This window comes from Eleutherodactylus coqui, chromosome 12, assembly GCF_035609145.1.
Source record: "Eleutherodactylus coqui strain aEleCoq1 chromosome 12, aEleCoq1.hap1, whole genome shotgun sequence".
Lineage (NCBI taxonomy): Eukaryota > Metazoa > Chordata > Amphibia > Anura > Eleutherodactylidae > Eleutherodactylus > Eleutherodactylus coqui.
The window spans coordinates 94,248,990-94,266,487 of NC_089848.1; the positions used below are offsets into that span (position 1 = coordinate 94,248,990).

Consider the following 17,498-nt stretch of genomic DNA (forward strand, 5'->3'; position numbering starts at 1 on the left):
GCACCCAGCAAGTAGTATAACATGGCACCACTGAACTAGATGAGACCCCCTCCCCCCCCCCCCGCCATCTGACATTATGGGGGGTTTAGAAAGGTTTTGTCGTCATACAGAATCCCTTTTAGTCGTTCTAGCCCCCTCGCCCATAGGCAGGATGTATACAACCACAAATGGCTGTACTGTCCATAGTTTCCTGACAGGGTCCCAGCAAGGACTGTGAATACGCTACAGCTGGGGTCCTATGTGTTTCCATCACTAATAGATGAATGCTGGGAGCCGCTTGTAGTTTAGAATAGTTTCTGGCCAGAGAAGAAATCTGCTTCACGTGATCGTAATTACACAATATTTAATGCAGCTTATTTACAACCAGTTTGGACATAAAAAAGGGGAAAAAATGTCCTTCCTCCTGATGTATATAAAATTCAGAAGATGTCCAGTAGTAATTACACTCGGCCAACCCCTCAGTAATCTGCAATACAAATCAGCGGAGCCTCCTCACACTTTCCTTCTTGTATATCTGATGATGGGGTTGTTGGGAGTATGAATCATAGTTGTGTAATTGATTGTAGGGAAGTATCCGTCTACAAGGTCAAATTCAAACAGGCGCAGCATGGTGGACCAAATGGTTTTAATCTGAGCGTAAGCAAAGTTTTCACCGATGCAGCGATGGCGGCCTGGAAACGAGAAAAAGAAAACCATGTCAATGAGATAACTCGAATACAAAACACGTATGTTACATCTTCGCAAACTATTCTCTTTATTCATTCAGTGCACATAAAATGAAATGGGAAGCAAATTTGCAATAGGTGTTGATTAGAGATGAGCGAACGTACTCGTTTAGGGCGATTTCGCAATCGAGCAGCGCTTTTTTCGAGTAACGGACTACTCGGGCGAAAACATTCGGGGGGTGCCCGGGGTGAGCGGGAGTGGGGGGGAGCGAGAGCTCCCCCTGTTCCCCACTGCTACACCCCGCTCCACCACACCGCCCCCCGAATCTTTTCGCCCGAGTAGTCAGTTACTCGAAAAAAGCACTGCTCGATTTGCGAAATCGCCCTAAACGAGTACGTTCGCTCATCTCTAATGTCCTATCTTTTGTTTTTACAGCTTCTAAGCAGACTTATGTGTCTCCATGGTAACAGAAAACATCCTGTGTAGTGTAATCCTTCAGGTATATTCCCTTTTATCTCTCCCCTCTTTGGCTAACCTACCAAATTTACATGAGAACAAAGTAGGAAATGACTGCAGGGTCAGACTACACAGAGTTTGTTTGCAGTCTGTTACCATGGAGATGCTTAAGAGTAGTAGAAATATTTTTAAAGGGGTTGTAACAGAATTAAAAGTTATCCCTTATCCACAGAGTAGGGGATAACTTGCTGATCGGTGGGGGTCTCACGGCTGCGACCCCATGATCCCGAGAATAGGGATTCCGTGTCCCCCCCTCTTATCACTGCAGGGTTGGCACTTCTTTTATTTCACTGGGGCTGACAGAAATAGCCATGCTGCAAGCGCTAGGGTAGCTCTGCTGTCCCATTGAAAGCTAATGCAACGGCAATGCATTTGTGCGACCAGCGCTCCATTCATTCTCCTCACTGTGGGGCTACAATAAACCTGCAATGAGAAGGATGGGTAACACGGGATCCCTATTTTCGGGATCAGTGGGGTTCTCAGCAGTAAGACCCCACCAATCAGCAAGTTCTCACCTGTAATTCTGGTACAACACCTTTATTAAAGATCTATTGAAAAGTTGCTTCATTTTTTAAAATTTGTTATGACAGAAAATTTGTTGTGAAGGTCAACAAAGCTTCCACTCTTGGGCCGCCTGCACACGGCCCAATTTGCATTGTGGAATCCGGAGCGGGCGTCCGCCTTTGGATTCCGCACAAATACCTATACACTAGTACACTATGAAAAAGCGTTTTTTTTCTGCCCACGAGTGGAAATCAATAACGATTTTCCGCTTGCAAGAGAAAAATCGTAGCATGCTCCATTTCTAGGCGAATTTCATGCGGACGTCTTCCATTGAAGTCAATGGAAGCCGTTCGACCCGCGGCCCCCTCCGCAATCATCATTGCGGCAAGGTCGCGGGATCCACGTCATCGCCTAGCGACGGCACAGCATTATTTGTACTGCTCATGTGCGACGGCCGGCACATCCGCAGTACCAAATATGAAGAATCCGGAGAGGTACGCTGGGATTACTGGCTGGGCACAGGATCTGATTCTGCTGCGGGAGCCAGTGTGCAGAATCCAACCTGGTCGTGTGTAGGCGGCCTGAGTCATACAGATCATAGCAGTTACTGAAGGATGAGGAAGGGCCACTATTCTTAAAACTCTCTTGTCTGGAGACCTCCAGCATTCTCTACCAGTTACGGTTAGGATGCCCCTCTCCTACCCCTTCCTCAGTGGTACACAAGAACTGTCTGGAAGAAGTAAAATATCTCCTGTTGACATGAGCCAGTATTCTGCATCAAACCGCTGCAACGATTACTGCACTACTTCTGTAGGGAATGCTCACAAAACTATTTCACATCGTTAAAGCTATTTAGTTCTAGGTAGCAGCTAAGGCGTGAAAACCACGTTCTCAGACGCTTTCAGTTGGCCAATATAGCTAACAAAGATCCAAGAAGACATTCCTGATGATTTCACTGAGGTCGATAGATGCAAATAGACTGTGGCAAAGAAAGTCATCATAAAGCATTAAGAGTTAAAACTTTGGTCAATCTGAACTTCTGGCTGCTTATCCATTTACATAGACTTGAATGGGGATAAAAAAATTTCCAATCAAACTCTGCCTACATGTGGAGGCTGCTGCATGTGCAAAATTGCATAGCTGGAGATTTCCCCTTTAAAAGGAACCGGTCACCTCCAAACAGCACCATAAACTATGGTGCTGTTCACAGAGGTGACGGGGGGGGCCCAATGTTCACGAGCGGATTTGAATTGTGGTGTTATAGTAATAATATGTTTCTCACATCAGCCTAGGCAAACGTGTGGATATATATATATATATATATATATATATATATATATAGATACTGGTATATCTTCCTTCTTAGTGGATAACCAACAGCTAAATGGTTAACTCAGTTCATGTTATACACTGGTTCATACTTTGGCTTAGGAATGTCTAGAGATAGCGCTTTCTAATCCCCTCCATACATATAGAAATTGCTAGAACAGTGTATGCAGAATTAAGTTTCAGGTTTCTAGGAATTACGTATTTAGTAGTGACACTCCTTGAGGTGTTAACATATGTTAAACCATTAGCACCTAGAGCCAATCATTAGTCCCTATGATTACAGGGGGGCATGTATTTATGATCATATGTAAGGGAACTTATATATACATTGTCTGTTTTGTAATAAGGCCAAAAAAGCTTCATTGTCTGATGATACAGACTACATCAGTGATTTGTGTACACAACTTCTCATATAATTCGGACCAGGCGATTAAAAAAACACGCTAAGTAATCTCATGATTTCCCTAACCGTGGAATCCGCATGAACGGTCCACAGTTCAAGACGCCCAGAGGAAAGCATGGGGCGTCCGCACTTCAATTAACACCTGCAGATTTGATTTGTGGATGCCACGTGCAAAAAATAAATTGTAGCATGCTCTATTTTACCGCAGATTCCACGCAGATGGCTCCATTGATCTCTATGGAAGCAAACACTGCAATTCAATTGAGAATGCATTGCGGATCTGTAAGCAGATACCTCTGTGATTGCTTGGAGATCAAGCAGGGAGGTGGGGTGGAGGGGGAAGGGCAGTTATTTTAGGCTTGCTGTATCAGAGTGCTGAGACCTGAGCACTGTGTCCTATCACTGCCTATCGTCTCTCAGAAGCTGGAGAGTGCTGCATAGACTTCTACAGACATCTATGCTTCTATCTTCAGTATGCAAGAATAGTCAATGAGCAACTATGACAGTCAGCTGAGTGCTGCGGCCCCTTTATGTCATCCATCAGCAGAGCTCTCAGCCCCCGTACTGATCAAAACTTTTGACATGTCACTCTGATGTGTCAAAAGTTTTTAAAAACTGCAGTTACTTTTTAATTCATAATTCACTAAGGGTGAACTTTTAAGTGCTTTCTGTTTAGAGTTTATTTTTACCTGCTCCAAAAGGAACGTAGGCAAACTTCTCCCCTGCCGCAGGGTTTTCATGGAGGTATCGATCAGGATTGAATTCTATGCTCTGCACCCAGGTATCCTTTAGCCGCTGGTTGACCGTAGGAGACACACAAACCTGATGTCCAGGTGGGATATTATATCCAGCCACAGTCTAAACAGAACGAGACAACAAAAGTCACTTTCTTGTTACACAACCGCCCCACAGAATACACCAGCTGCATCCGCACTGCCCTGAGCACCGACCTGCGGGGTCCTGGCCATTCTCATCATTGTCATGATAGGGGGTCTCAGCCTCAGCGTCTCCTTAATGCAGCGGTCCAGGACTTGCAGATCTTTAAGCTGTAAGCAGACAACTGGTTAACAGGATGATACAACTGTTGTGTTGTCCTCATGGGGCAGAGAACCTCACCTGGTCGTAGTTGAGAGGTGGGAAGTCTTCGCCACACACGGCTCTCTGCTCTGCCAAGCATTGTTCTTGAATAGACTTGTGCTTGGCCAGGAAGAAGCCCATCCAGGCGCTGGTGGTGGAAGACGTGTGTTGTCCTGCCAGGAGCAGCCCGATGAGCATCCCTGCGACCTCGTCATCAGTGAGGGGGGTGCCGTCCCTACCGGAGAGAATCAGAGGGGGATGAGGCATACAAAATGGTTATATTACATGGTCTTACACGTATCGCAGGGGTGGAGCAGGACAGCGATTTTCTCCCTAGGCTGCCTTCACATAGACAAGCGAATGAGATTTTACCAATCTTCTTCTTGTTGGAGTTTTTGTTTTTTGCTGCGAAAAAGCGTAAAATTTGAAAAATGCTGCAGTTTACAAATCCACAGCATTTCTATTTTTGTTGCTAAAACTGCGCGTATCTGCAGCGGATTCCACCATAGAGATCAATGGCTGACATAAAAACCGCACCACAATCCACAAATAGGCTATTGTCATGGTGGTTGCAGGTTTGCGGCTGCAGAAGCGCCCTGAAGCAGATTGATGTTGGTTAATAATAACGTTTGCCAGTGTGACATCAGAAGCAGGAAATACGACAGCGCAACACATTCCGCAGCAAAGGACCCGCACATAAAAGAGCAAGCAGATATCCAAGTTCTGCGCAGCTCTTTAACTCCGCCCCTCTGCAGAAACATCGTGTGTTAAGGTAGCCTAAGGCCGCTTTCACACGAGCGAGAATCCTGCACGCTATGAGATGCACAAAACTCACGCAAATATGAACTCCATTCTTCTGAATGGAGTCATACACATGAGCGATGTTTTCCATTACAGCTGGAGGGGGAAAAAAATCGTGAGATGTTCTATTTTTTCGCATTCCTTGGAACTCGTCATCCATTGATTTCAATAGGACCTTAAATACATTGCATGCTGTGTGATGTGCATATGAGACTTCCCATTGAAATCAATGGGAAAGACTGAGAACCAATCAGAGGCAGCGCTTCCTGGAGGCGGGGTTATTCAAACTCCTGACCAGGAAGCTCTATTGAAGGACATCCGACAAGTGCCAGAGATGTAGAGGAAGACGTCAGGCAGCAGGTTTGGTGCGGTTGTATTTTATGCATTCATGAGAATACACAGATAGTAATGCCTCCTCAACACACAAGATGGCGACGTTTCGACTCTAAAGAATGAGTCTTTGTCAAGCTTGACAAAGACTCATTCTTTAGAGTCGAAACGTCGCCATCTTGTGTGTTGAGGAGGCATTACTATCTGTGTATTCTCATGAATGCATAAAATACAACCGCACCAAACCTGCTGCCTGACGTCTTTCTTATTATATGTATATCTTTGGGAATTTGGACTCTTTCCCGGTCTGGGCGTGCAGACAAGGCTGAAGGATACAGCTTAGGATTTTTTCCCCCCCGAACTGGTAGTGGTGAGTGCTGCTGCTCAACTTTGTTTACTGCAGAGATGTAGAGGAGACGTGCGGCAGAACCAGACAGCGCCTCTTAGGTGATGTATTGTTTTTTTATTATTTTAGGGGAAACAGTAGGTCTTCGTGCAATGTAACACAAAGGAGGGGTCCATAAGGAAATATGGGCTACAAAACCTCGTAGCAATATTCAGCAACCCGCAATTTTATTTCTAGCAATGTAGCAGCCTACGAAACCTTACTAATGTGAAGGAACCCATTGGAAAGCCTGGGCTTCAAATACATGCGATTTGTAGCACTGTCACATTGCGAGGAAATCGCACGATTTTGTCACCTGTGTGAAACCGGCCTTGGATGCTCTATGCAGCAGTGGTTGTGGAACTACGACTCTCCCCATATGACTGTCAGCGAATGTTAAAAGTTGTAATTTCGCCACAGCTAAATAGTTAAAAAAGACAAAAGTCAACGCTTCCAACGAATAACCTAAATGTGACGGTGCAAGTAAGCCACGGCTGCAACAAGCACACACCTCAGCACTGCTACACATCTAACTGAGCTCCCGCCCCTCTCCGCCCCTCTGCACTATTTGCAATGAAAGGAGACGGGGCGGGGGCAGGGCTAAGTTTCGAGAATTGCACTCCACCCATCTGTCCCTGGTGGCTTAATGAAAGTATATAGCCAGGTATCCTGCTTTCCCTGTGTCCACTGGAGGCCTTTGGCCCAAAGAGAAGAAGTGTCTCTTAGACCTAGGTACATGTCCAATATAGTTCACCTGGATGTGGCGGATGGGCTCACGTGCTTTGATCAAATATGGGCTATATAATCACAAGTCGGAGATCACTGTTCTGCACCAAGTAAGAATGAGGCGGCTTTCTGCACCTACCCCAAGAGGTAAAGATCTATGAGAAAAGTTGTATATAGTCAGGACATACTTGTAGGTGGCATCAATCAGGGTTTGCAGCATGTCGTCTTCCCTGTCCTGTGACTGTCGGCGTTTCTGGATCACCCGATAGAAAATGTTCTTGATCTCTCTGTGTGCTCGGTCTCTTCGCCTGGAAAGAAAACACTAACTTCAATGGCAGTAGTACAGCATATAACACCCTCAGTATTTCCTTTTGATGTTACGCTATATGGTTGTGTGGCTGTGTCTGGTACTGCAGTAAAGTGACCGTGGCTGTCCAACCTCTGGAACCTCCAGCTATAATACACTGAGTGATCGCTGCATTGGGAACAGCTGGCACATGACATCTCAGCACCGCGGTACCATGTGATGGCCACATCACGATCTGCTCTCAGATGATGCCGACCTTGCTTTGCACAGCAGAAGGCAACATTTGGCAGTCATGGTTGAACGTGATAACTTGAGTGACTGGCTTCTGGCAGATTGTTGGTGCCTGGATGTGTGTTGCCAGGATTTCTGAAACAGTCGCCCTTGGTTGTTCCCGAACCACGATAGCAAGAGAGTACCAAGACTAGTTGAACCAGGGCTAGCTATCCAACAAGATCTCACAGTGGCAGGCCATGTGGGGTTGATTCTAGAGGCGAGCATCAGGTGGTAACAAAGTGCCACAATGGACCAAGCAGTACAAAAGCGGGGAAATTAGACAAATTTCCGCAGTAACCATACAGTGTACTTTGCGGCGACTGGAGTTCAATAGCTGAAGACCAACAAGGGTGCCAGTGATGACCCCGCGTCATCTCCAACAACGCCTTGCATGGGCCTAGAAAAGATATTAATGGACCTTGGACACGTGACAGGAGGTTGCCTGCAATGATGAGTCCTGTTTCCTGCTGAACCATACAGATGGCCGTATCCGCATCTGCCAGAATCAGCATGAAGCCATATCCAAAGGATGCACCGTTGGGGTTCAACAGGCTAGTGATGGCCATTTCAAGGTCTGGGGAGCGTTTTCCTAGCATGGCCGATGGTCATCGTACCACAATCCTTGAATGGTGAACATTACAAGAACATCTTAGCTGACCATCTTCAGGAAGTCTTCCTTACCTCAGTATCATTGAGCTCAGATCACTAGGAAGTGGTTGGAGGAACATGACAATGAATTCTCCACAGTCTTGGCCCCCAGACTCGCCAGACTGCAACTCCATTATTATGTTTGAGATATCTTGGGAGGGGCCGTGAGATCTGTTCCCACTTATCCGCAACATGTGCACCAACGGACGGAGCTGAAGCGGGCATGGGTTGAGTTGAATATGGAGGATGTTCATCACTTTGTGGAATCTATTCCCTAACATCAGAAAGCTGTGGTCGCCCAAAGAGGTGGAGCAGCCCGTTACTGAGTAGATGGTCTTAATGCAGTGATCGATTACTGTAGACTGATGATCTTTACAAAGAGTAGAAGTTGGAAAACTCCCTTTAAGCATATTTGCAGCATTTTAAAGATACCTGAAACTTGGCAATGGCAGCCACCCTGGAAGAAGCCAAGCCGCATGTGTGAAGCCTCCATCCAGGTCAGCGTAGAGCTGCGCCACTTTTTCATCCAACATGCTGCGGATCTCTTTCCCATGCAGGCAGCGGCTGGCAGTCAGGATGATCAGTTCTGATAGGGCCTCGAAGAGGTCTAAAGCAAAATAGCACATTGTATAGTATCCATCACATGCTGTCCTATACAATGACACTTAAGGTGGTTTTACCATTATAGACATTTAACCTTTATACACATGGTAGGGGATAAATATCTGGTCACTGGGACTCCCAGCGATCCCGAGACTGATGCACCCATGTGAATGGAGTTCACATGCTCACATGGCTCCATTCACTTCTATGGGTAAGGCAGAGACTGCAGATTTATCCACAGCACTGCATTCAAAATTCTGCAAGCTTCGGAGCTGAAATCTGTTTCCTTGCTGTCTCAATGCCTGTAGAACTTTCTGTGGCAATTTTCAATCTGGCAAAAGTAGTCTTTACATGAGGCATCTGATGCTGGAAAAACTAACTGAGGCCCTGTATAATAGGATCTCAGATAGGTTGTAGAGTTGCCCGATAACAAGCTTACTGACCATTTCAAAGAATTGTGAGTGCAGCTCTGGAGTATAATACAGGCTGTAATTTAGGATCAGTACAGGATACGTAATGTAATGTATACAGTGACTACACCAGCAGAATAGTGAGTGCAGCTCTTGAGTATAATACAGGATGTAACTCAGGATCAGTACAGGATAAGTAATGTAATGTATGTACACAGTGACTCCACCAGCAGAATAGTGAGTGCAGCTCTGGAGTATAATACAGGATGTAACTCAGGGTCAGTACGGGATAAGTGGTGTAATGTATGTACACAGTGACTCCATCAGCAGAATAGTGAGTGCAGCTCTGGAGTATAATATAGGATGTAACTCAGGATCAGAACAGGATAAGTAATGTAATGTATGTACACAGTGACTGCACCAGCAGAACAGGGAGTGCAGCTCTGCAGTATAATACATGATGTATCTTTGGGTCAGTACAGAGAAAGTAAAGTATATACACAGGACTATACCAGCAGAATAGTGAGTGCAGTTCTGGAGTAATGAAGAAAAGGTTTGGTACTGTGTGTAGAAGGTGTCCTTAAACCACTGGTGAGGAATACAACTAGCTACTTGCAGGACACCTACTGAACAAACTTTCAAACCATAGGTCCCCTCCCCGATGGCGCCATCCTGGTCACCATGGATGTAGAATCCTTATATTCCAACATCCCACACGAAGATGGACTGACCGCCTGCCAGGCACACCTTGAGGCCAATGGGGTTACCTCTGAATCTGTGTTACAACTCACAAGATTCCTCCTCACACAATTATTTCTCCTTTGGCAAAGAGATATTCCTGCAACTCACCGGGACTGCCATGGGCAGTAAAATGGCACCGCAATATGCCAACCTTTTCATGGCAAAACAGGAGAGTAACTTTCTGGCCTCCTGCCCCAACAAACCATTGGCATACGTCCACAACACTGATGACATCATAATCATCTGTGCCAACAGAGAACAAGAACTAATAAAATTCCACCCAGAAGGGGTGCTATTCCCAATCATTGTTTTACAGACTTGGTAAAAAGTCATACATTGATTTGAAGGAATGCTTCATTCCAATAGGTGGCGCTGCAGAGGTAGTGTTCCATCTTCCATATTTGCGGGTCTGAAGGAGAGATAACACACAGGCCTGTAACCCCCCTAGCACCAATTTAGAGATCATTGAACTGTCACATTTCTTACCAGTGGACTGATTAGGTAATTACTTCTCTGCTCATCTTGTCTGGTATTGTTTTAAGTGCAAATTAGTCTTTCTTTGTCTGTGCCTTTTCATGTGTGTACATTTGTGTATATATATATATATATATATATATATATTATACACACTACATCCAGATCTGTTTCAATATGGCTAAGGAAGGACCCTGTGAGGTCCGAAAGCTCGCTATAACATCATGTATTTTTGTTACCCATTTAAAGGTATCATATCTACAAGATTACTTGGTTTCTCTTACTGATAAACATTCAGCTCTGGGGTATAATACAGGATGTAACCCCACAGCAGTACAGGATATATAATGTAATCCATGTATACAGTGACTCCACCAGTAGGGGGCATGAGGTAGTGCTGGGCTCAGATATTTCACCGCAGTCCTCCTACATATGACTGATACATACGAATCCTCCTTACTTCCTACTCCGCTATCTCCCCAGCGCTTAAAGTAATCCATGGTCTCCTCTTCAATCATCCTCACGTGTGTTTTGAAATGCGCAATGTTCAGACCGGTCTTAAAAATTTTCTTCTGTTCCAAAAAGATCTATGAACATGAAAAAACGCAGAATATATGTCAGAATTCCATCTACGGTATGTAGCCATAATGGCCTGCATGTATGAACAGACTGATGATGTCACCAAGGTCCTGCTACACTGAATGGGCGACCAACAGTCATTCTAAGCTGGAGGGACTATTTCTGGCATTAGATTACATATTCTTCTACATCTAATTCCTTTACTCCGACATTCAATAATCCAGAAATTCTCTGATAGTCTAGTATTTTGTTCTGGCAAGACGGTCTGGACTCCTAAAAGGCCAAAATCAGACCACTGGGCAGAGATATCCAATTAGGAGTCGCATCTACATATATACATACACACACAAATATGTCCAAAGAGGCCTGTCAGCTCTCCCAAGATGTTTGGTTTAGTAAATACTTGTAGTCCCCATGAAGTAATACTTCTGGATTAACTCTGCATTGTGCCGGTCCTCTGTTATTCCTCCTGGAAAATTCTGAATAAATTGGCAGCTGGGTATTACTAGTCTCCTTGTCCATAGAGTTTGTTCCCACACAAGCTGACAAGGTCAGTCACACCCCAACTGTTATCACCCAGTCCACAGCACAGCCCAACTGTTCACACCTAGTTATCCATTTATACATACATTTTCAGGAGGAATAACAGAGGAATGCACAATATAGAGTTATAAGAAAGCTGGTATTTCATGGGCAATACAAGTATTTACTAAACCAGACACGTCAGTTTACTGAGCTGTCCTCTTTAAAAGGGAATATATGAATAATTGAAATTATTGACCTGCGTTTTGTAATATACAACCTGCAACAATTTCCCCCCTTCCCCCCGGGACCGAATCGCGGGAACCACTGCTCAAACAGGAAGCGGCCTTCATCAGGTGGGGGTGTGAAGAACACAATACGCTATGTTTTTATACTGGAACTTTAAAGGGGTTGTGTGATATTAGAAAACAAGCATGGGCTGCTTTGAGTCAGAAACAGCGCCACTGTGGTCCATAGGCTGTTTGCAGTACTGCAGCTCACCAGAAACAGCTCCTAAACAAAAGTGGTGCTGCTTTTGCAAAAAAGTGGACGTTTTTTTCTATCATTAAGAAAATCCTTTAGGATTTCCCTTTTTTAGAACTGAAACTAAATCCAGTAGAAGGAGGATCCACGTGGCCAAGCAGTGGGCACAACAAGTAATGATGCCATGTGGTGCGGAGGTTAATTCATATTACATAGAAAAGAAATTGGGCTGAGCATCATAAGTAAATCTTGTAACCCTTACCGGATTGGGGACATCATAGGCAACCCCCTTCCCGAATACGGGGGTGGTGAGACGGGAGTACACATCCTCTGCGTTCAGGTCCTCGTTCTTGCTGTTAAAGAGCAATGCCGCGGCGTCGCTGCCAACCAAGTAGGTGAAGGTTTTGCCCACCATGGTAAAACTGAAGACCGGACCGTACTGAAGGAAAAGCAGGAAAGTCATATCCAGGAGGATATCTGCACCCACGCACGACTGGTATATGCCCCACCAACTCTACCCAGCTTAACCCCTTACCGGCCACAGTGCTTTGGTCCTAAATGGCCGGAGACTTTTTAATGATTTTATAAACTTAATTTACGGTCCGCGCTTTTTTACTTTTAGCCTATAAATAAATGTTGCCTCTATTTATTTTGGGACACGTAAGGCTCGGATCAAAGCCGCCTCATGGCTCCCAGTCATCATGAAATCCCGCTGTTCCATTTTTTGGAGCAAAGAAATGGAATTAAGAGAAAGAAAAAAAAATGTTTCCCACTTTATACCCATGGAACTCGGAAAAAAAAAAAGAGCAAACGGAAAACTGCAGCTTTATTTGGTCAATTAAAAAAAACAACTAAATCTAACAAAAATGGAAGCGAACTGAAAGCTTTCTGTTTTCTGAACGCCTATTGAAATCAATGCTATTTTTCGGTAAAAAAAAAAAAAATGGAAACTTGACGGAATGTAAACAAACGGAAGTCTTTCAGTTTTTGAAACCCCGGATCCTTTTTTTTTTTTTTTCAGTTTTCTTTCAGTTTCTCTCCTCCAAAAACTAAGCACAGAGACGGAAACCCTGAACTGACCCTAACGCAGGCGTGAAAGCAGCCTTAAAACGTACTGAAAAAAAAACTATATTAGGGTACGTTCACACACGGTGAAAATGGTGTGGACTTTGCACCCTAGGCCAGTCTCACACGTGCGCTTTTTACTGCGCTGTTTTGAACGCCATGGCAAACGCAGTACAGGGATGCCATTGATTTCAATGGGGCCTTGCAGACCTGCACTTGATTGCAGCGCTGTCTGCTCTATTTTGCCGCGTTTAGCGCTCCTTATCACAATGATGGGGTGCGCCAAAACCCGCTATCGCAGGCTAGTAACATGCGTCCAAAAGCGGTAGTAAAATCGTGGCAAAACGAAGGATCGAAATCGGTGCCGATGGCATGTGTGGGAGGGGCCTAAGGCAGTTCTGTCAGCACCCTTTTAAGTGGAATTTGGTTTTAGTTGTTCAGTTTTCATAATGGAAGAGTTAATAAAAAATGAACAAAAATGTAAAAAAAAAAGCCATATATAAAAATAAAGGACAGCGAACATGTCGAATAATGCAAATAAGTGCAAGGTTTATTGAAAAAGTTATTAAAAACTCCACTGTCATCAATATAAAGAGCTGTGCTGATTTAGACACATGGCTGGGCCGAGGGGGCATGAGAACAGAAGGAACAGACGTTGAACTCCAGCAGCCCAGATCGTATTGCCCCCCACATCTGCTGTCGGGGGAGTGGTGGGCGAACCCTTACATATTAGAGGATTGTGGCAATCCACCAACATTGTAGGGTTCCGCCAACATGTATGGCCGTCCTACAAAGCAGACCACCCACTTGTGGTAGGATTATAATCATGGCTGGGTGTAACACACGTGTCATGGCGCCGGACGCACGCTCCCCTCACACTCACCTTTTCATAGGCTTTTTCTAGAAATTCAATTGGACTCTTCCCGAAAGATATAGCGTGCCCCAAGAAGGGAATGGAGGATGAAATGTATGGAGGATATTTCTGCGGAGAGAAGAAAACACAAATATATTTGAGACGACCTTATTATACATATCTCCAATCCCCCATCCAGCGTCCCTGGCATATAATGTCAGCTCAGCAAACAGCACCTCACATCTCAGCTTCCTGGACCCTTATGAGGGGGAAATGGAGATATTAGAGTAAAAGCGACCCTCCAGTCCTGAACAAACCAAGATGGCAGAACTGCTTCTCTGACTACCTGATACACACTGAGCATCGGTAGCCTAAGGCCGGCGTCACACGAGCGGGTTGGATTCCGCATACGGGAGCCTGCAGCGGAATCCGACCCTGACAGCAGCCAGCGTTCGCCGTAACTGTCATTTTCTTCTTTTCCCTGTACTGCGGCGAGCCACCATCAGACATGCGCAGTACGGATTTAGTTTTTTTCAAATGTTAATCTTTCCCACACTGTTGCTAGGCAATGACACAAAATTCGCAACCTGTCCGCAATGTCAATTACGGACAGGCCGCAGGTCAGATGGCTTCAATAGAAGCCATCTATGAGGACACCGCACACGAAAATAGAGCATGCTGCGATTTTTTCCTCCTCTCACGGAAACCACAATTGGTTTCCATGACTGTGCAGGAAGAATCAATTTCCCATAGCATGCTATGTATGTCATTTGCTGCAGATCCGCGGTGCAGACACCAACCGCGCTCGAATGAATGGCCGAGCGCTGACTGTGATTGGCTGAGAGCTCAGCCAATCAGATACAGCTCTTTCAGCAGGTGAGGATTTTAAATTCCCGCCTGATGAAAGAAAGGCAGAGCAGTGCAGGAGAAGACGCTGCTATACGCGGCTGAGAGGCAAGTATATATATATATATTTTTTTTTTTTTTTTTGCACATGCTATGTATGATTTTCAGGGATGGACTTATATTTAAAGCCCTTCCCCCGAAAATCATCGCTGCAGGGGTTGCCTGCAGCCCACTGCTTTCAATGGGGCAGCAGCAGTGCGGACCCCATCGGAAGCAATGGGATAGTATCATGGACTTCTGCCACAGCTGTGACAGAAGTCTGCGATGTATTCCCTATGTTTTCAATGGGGCTGGCACTGCTGCCGCTAAAGAATGGGATTTTTTGAAAACACCAACCGCTAACTTTATAACGTACTTTATTGCAGAATTTTCACATATTCCACAGCCAGAATTCCGTGCTGTGTGAACGCGCCCCAATCCAGCAGCGCCGCTGCGGCGCCGGAGACTTACCACATTGTCAGCGTCGATGGTCTGTAAGTGCTTGAAGGCCTGTTTAGACAGATAAGCGATGGTGAGAAGGAAGGCGCAAGGCAGAAGCACCATGGAGACCAAACTGCCCCCTACTGCCTCCTCCAGCAGGGCGCCCCCTGCCTGCCACAGACTCACCAACATGGCCACCTGGAACAAAAGGACAGAAACAAGATATGAGGCCGGTGTCAGCTGAGCAGATTGTAACCCGGATCCAGAACACGCAGGTGCTACACGTGAAATGCCCAATGGAAATAATAGCAATATGGAGGCAGAAGCGCAAAAAAAAAGTCATCTGTGTTTTTATAAACCACCGTGAAAAATACGTCCATGTGAACACATACACAGATTCCTATCAGCTCCGTATTACCATCTGCAAAACACGGGCAAATACGGCACAAATATACGCTTGGTTGAAACCGAGGGCAAAAACACACGGACGCGTACGCTAATACGCTCGGCGCTATTAAGCGTATCAACGTATGAATCGTTTGGGGGTTTTTTGACTATTCAAACTCCGTGCAAGTTTGAAAAAAAAAAAAGCAGAAGATCCTGCCCTATGTTTCTCGTAACGCAGTATTGACGCACAAGAATCCCGATAGCGAAAACGAAACCATTTAAATCAATTATTCCGTTTCATCCCGAAACGTAGGCGTGATTTTCATGGCCGCAAAACGGGACAAAGTCACGCCCATGTGTTTAAGCCCTAAATAATAGATTACGGTACTAGTCCTGCCGCAAATACGCCGCGTGCAATGAATGTCGCCATTAGGACTGTGTTCACACGGGGCGGACATTACACGGCGGATGCGCAGCGCAAAATCCACGTCAGATGTAGCGGTATTTGGTGCGGATTTGGGTGCAGAATTCAGTATTTGAAGCTGCGGGATCCGCACGGAATTTCCATCGCTACAAGTCACATGCTGCGGATTTAAAATCCACACCTCAATTCCCGCACCACTTTCGCGAATTTTTTTTCGCACAGTGTACGGACGAAGTTTGGAAACTCTCATGCATTTTCCTGCAAATGCTGCGTATTTTCCATCTGCGCAGAAAATCCGCCCCGTGTGGCGCATAGCCTTCCAACCGCGAATGCATGGTGGTCATAACCCAGCTTTCCAGTGACCCTGAATGACATGTAACCCCTGCAGGATGACCATTTCCAGTGGATCTCTGATTTGGTAATGATTAGATATATTTGGCGCTCTGCATGCATCGTCCTCGCACAACCGCTTTAAATCTGCAGCGCCAATGCAAACTATGAATTGCTGCCCACCTGTATACATCAGCAGCAGTCATGGTATACAGGAAGCTCTGCAGATGGATATATGTATACAGTATGCATGGAGCTCAGTACCTGGAGAGATGCAGGGAGACGCTCCGTCCGGCGGCTGCTGATCCGGCACTAGGACCAGGGACACCACCTCATTCAGGTTTTGCAGAATTAAAGGGGCGTGGCCTAGTGACGAGCTGCAGGCATGTAGTTCTCCCCCAGGCCGTGGCTCTCCAGTATTACGCAGATGGAAGAGTCTGCCGGCACTGGGCACCAATAAGGGGTACCCGGGCACTGCCAGCCGAGTAAAGCGTTGTATAAAGTGGCAACAAAGCTCTGGGCGGGGACAAATTGATAAGTGGGCGGAGTCCACGCGGCAGCGCCGTGTGCTGTTTCCAAATGATACGCTCTGATTGGCTGACTGCGGCTGAACTGATGTCTGACTATGTGACGTCACTAGCCAACGGCAAAGTCTCTGGCCGATGTGGAGAGACGACGTCAGTGTCAGCCTGTGAGGCGGCGTGGTGTGTGCAGCTGTGTGTACCGCTCGCCGCCTGCAGGGGGAGGCACTGAGAGGAAATTACAATATATGTACATTATACCTTATTATATATGTCATCTGCACATAAATATATACCGCTAGCCGGCTGTGGGGGGAGACACTGAGAGGAAATTACAATATATGTACATTATACCTTATTATATATGTCATCTGCACATAAATATATACCGCTCGCCGCCTGCAGGGGGAGGCACTGAGAGGAAATTACAATATATGTACATCAATATATAGCATATATAAACTCTACAATATATATTATGTTGTGTGCACACCTATGTATACTGCTATACCGCCGGTCTATAGGAAAATATGACCTGTGCGCACCTATATATACCCCCCACACACACACACACACCAAATATAAGTAAGCTCTCACACTTGCGTCCTGTGCGCACCTATATATACCCCCCCACCCAAATATTATAAGTAAGCTCTCACACATGCGTCCTGTGCACACCTATATATACCCCCCCCCCCCCACCAAATATTATAAGTCCGCTCTCACACAGGCGTTCAGACAACGCCGCCTGAAATTGCGGCAATTTTACTGCAATTTTGAGCAACGAATGCCAATGTGCGTCACTGTGATTGGCT

The 17,498-nt window shown here is 45.6% G+C and overlaps 1 protein-coding gene across 1 annotated transcript; it reads right to left on the reverse strand.

Annotated features, from left to right (window-relative positions):
* Positions 1-326: 326 nt before the first annotated feature.
* Positions 327-16,733, reverse strand: CYP51A1 (cytochrome P450 family 51 subfamily A member 1). The gene is made up of 11 exons (XM_066585043.1): positions 16,427-16,733; positions 15,052-15,219; positions 13,726-13,824; positions 12,040-12,216; positions 10,654-10,780; positions 8,398-8,572; positions 6,926-7,045; positions 4,535-4,730; positions 4,369-4,464; positions 4,108-4,276; positions 327-671 (listed from the first exon to the last, which is right to left on the reverse strand). Exons 2-11 carry the CDS (start codon positions 15,211-15,213, stop codon positions 493-495), a joined length of 1,500 nt encoding a protein of 499 aa, XP_066441140.1. The 5' UTR covers positions 15,214-15,219; positions 16,427-16,733; the 3' UTR covers positions 327-492.
* Positions 16,734-17,498: the final 765 nt, after the last annotated feature.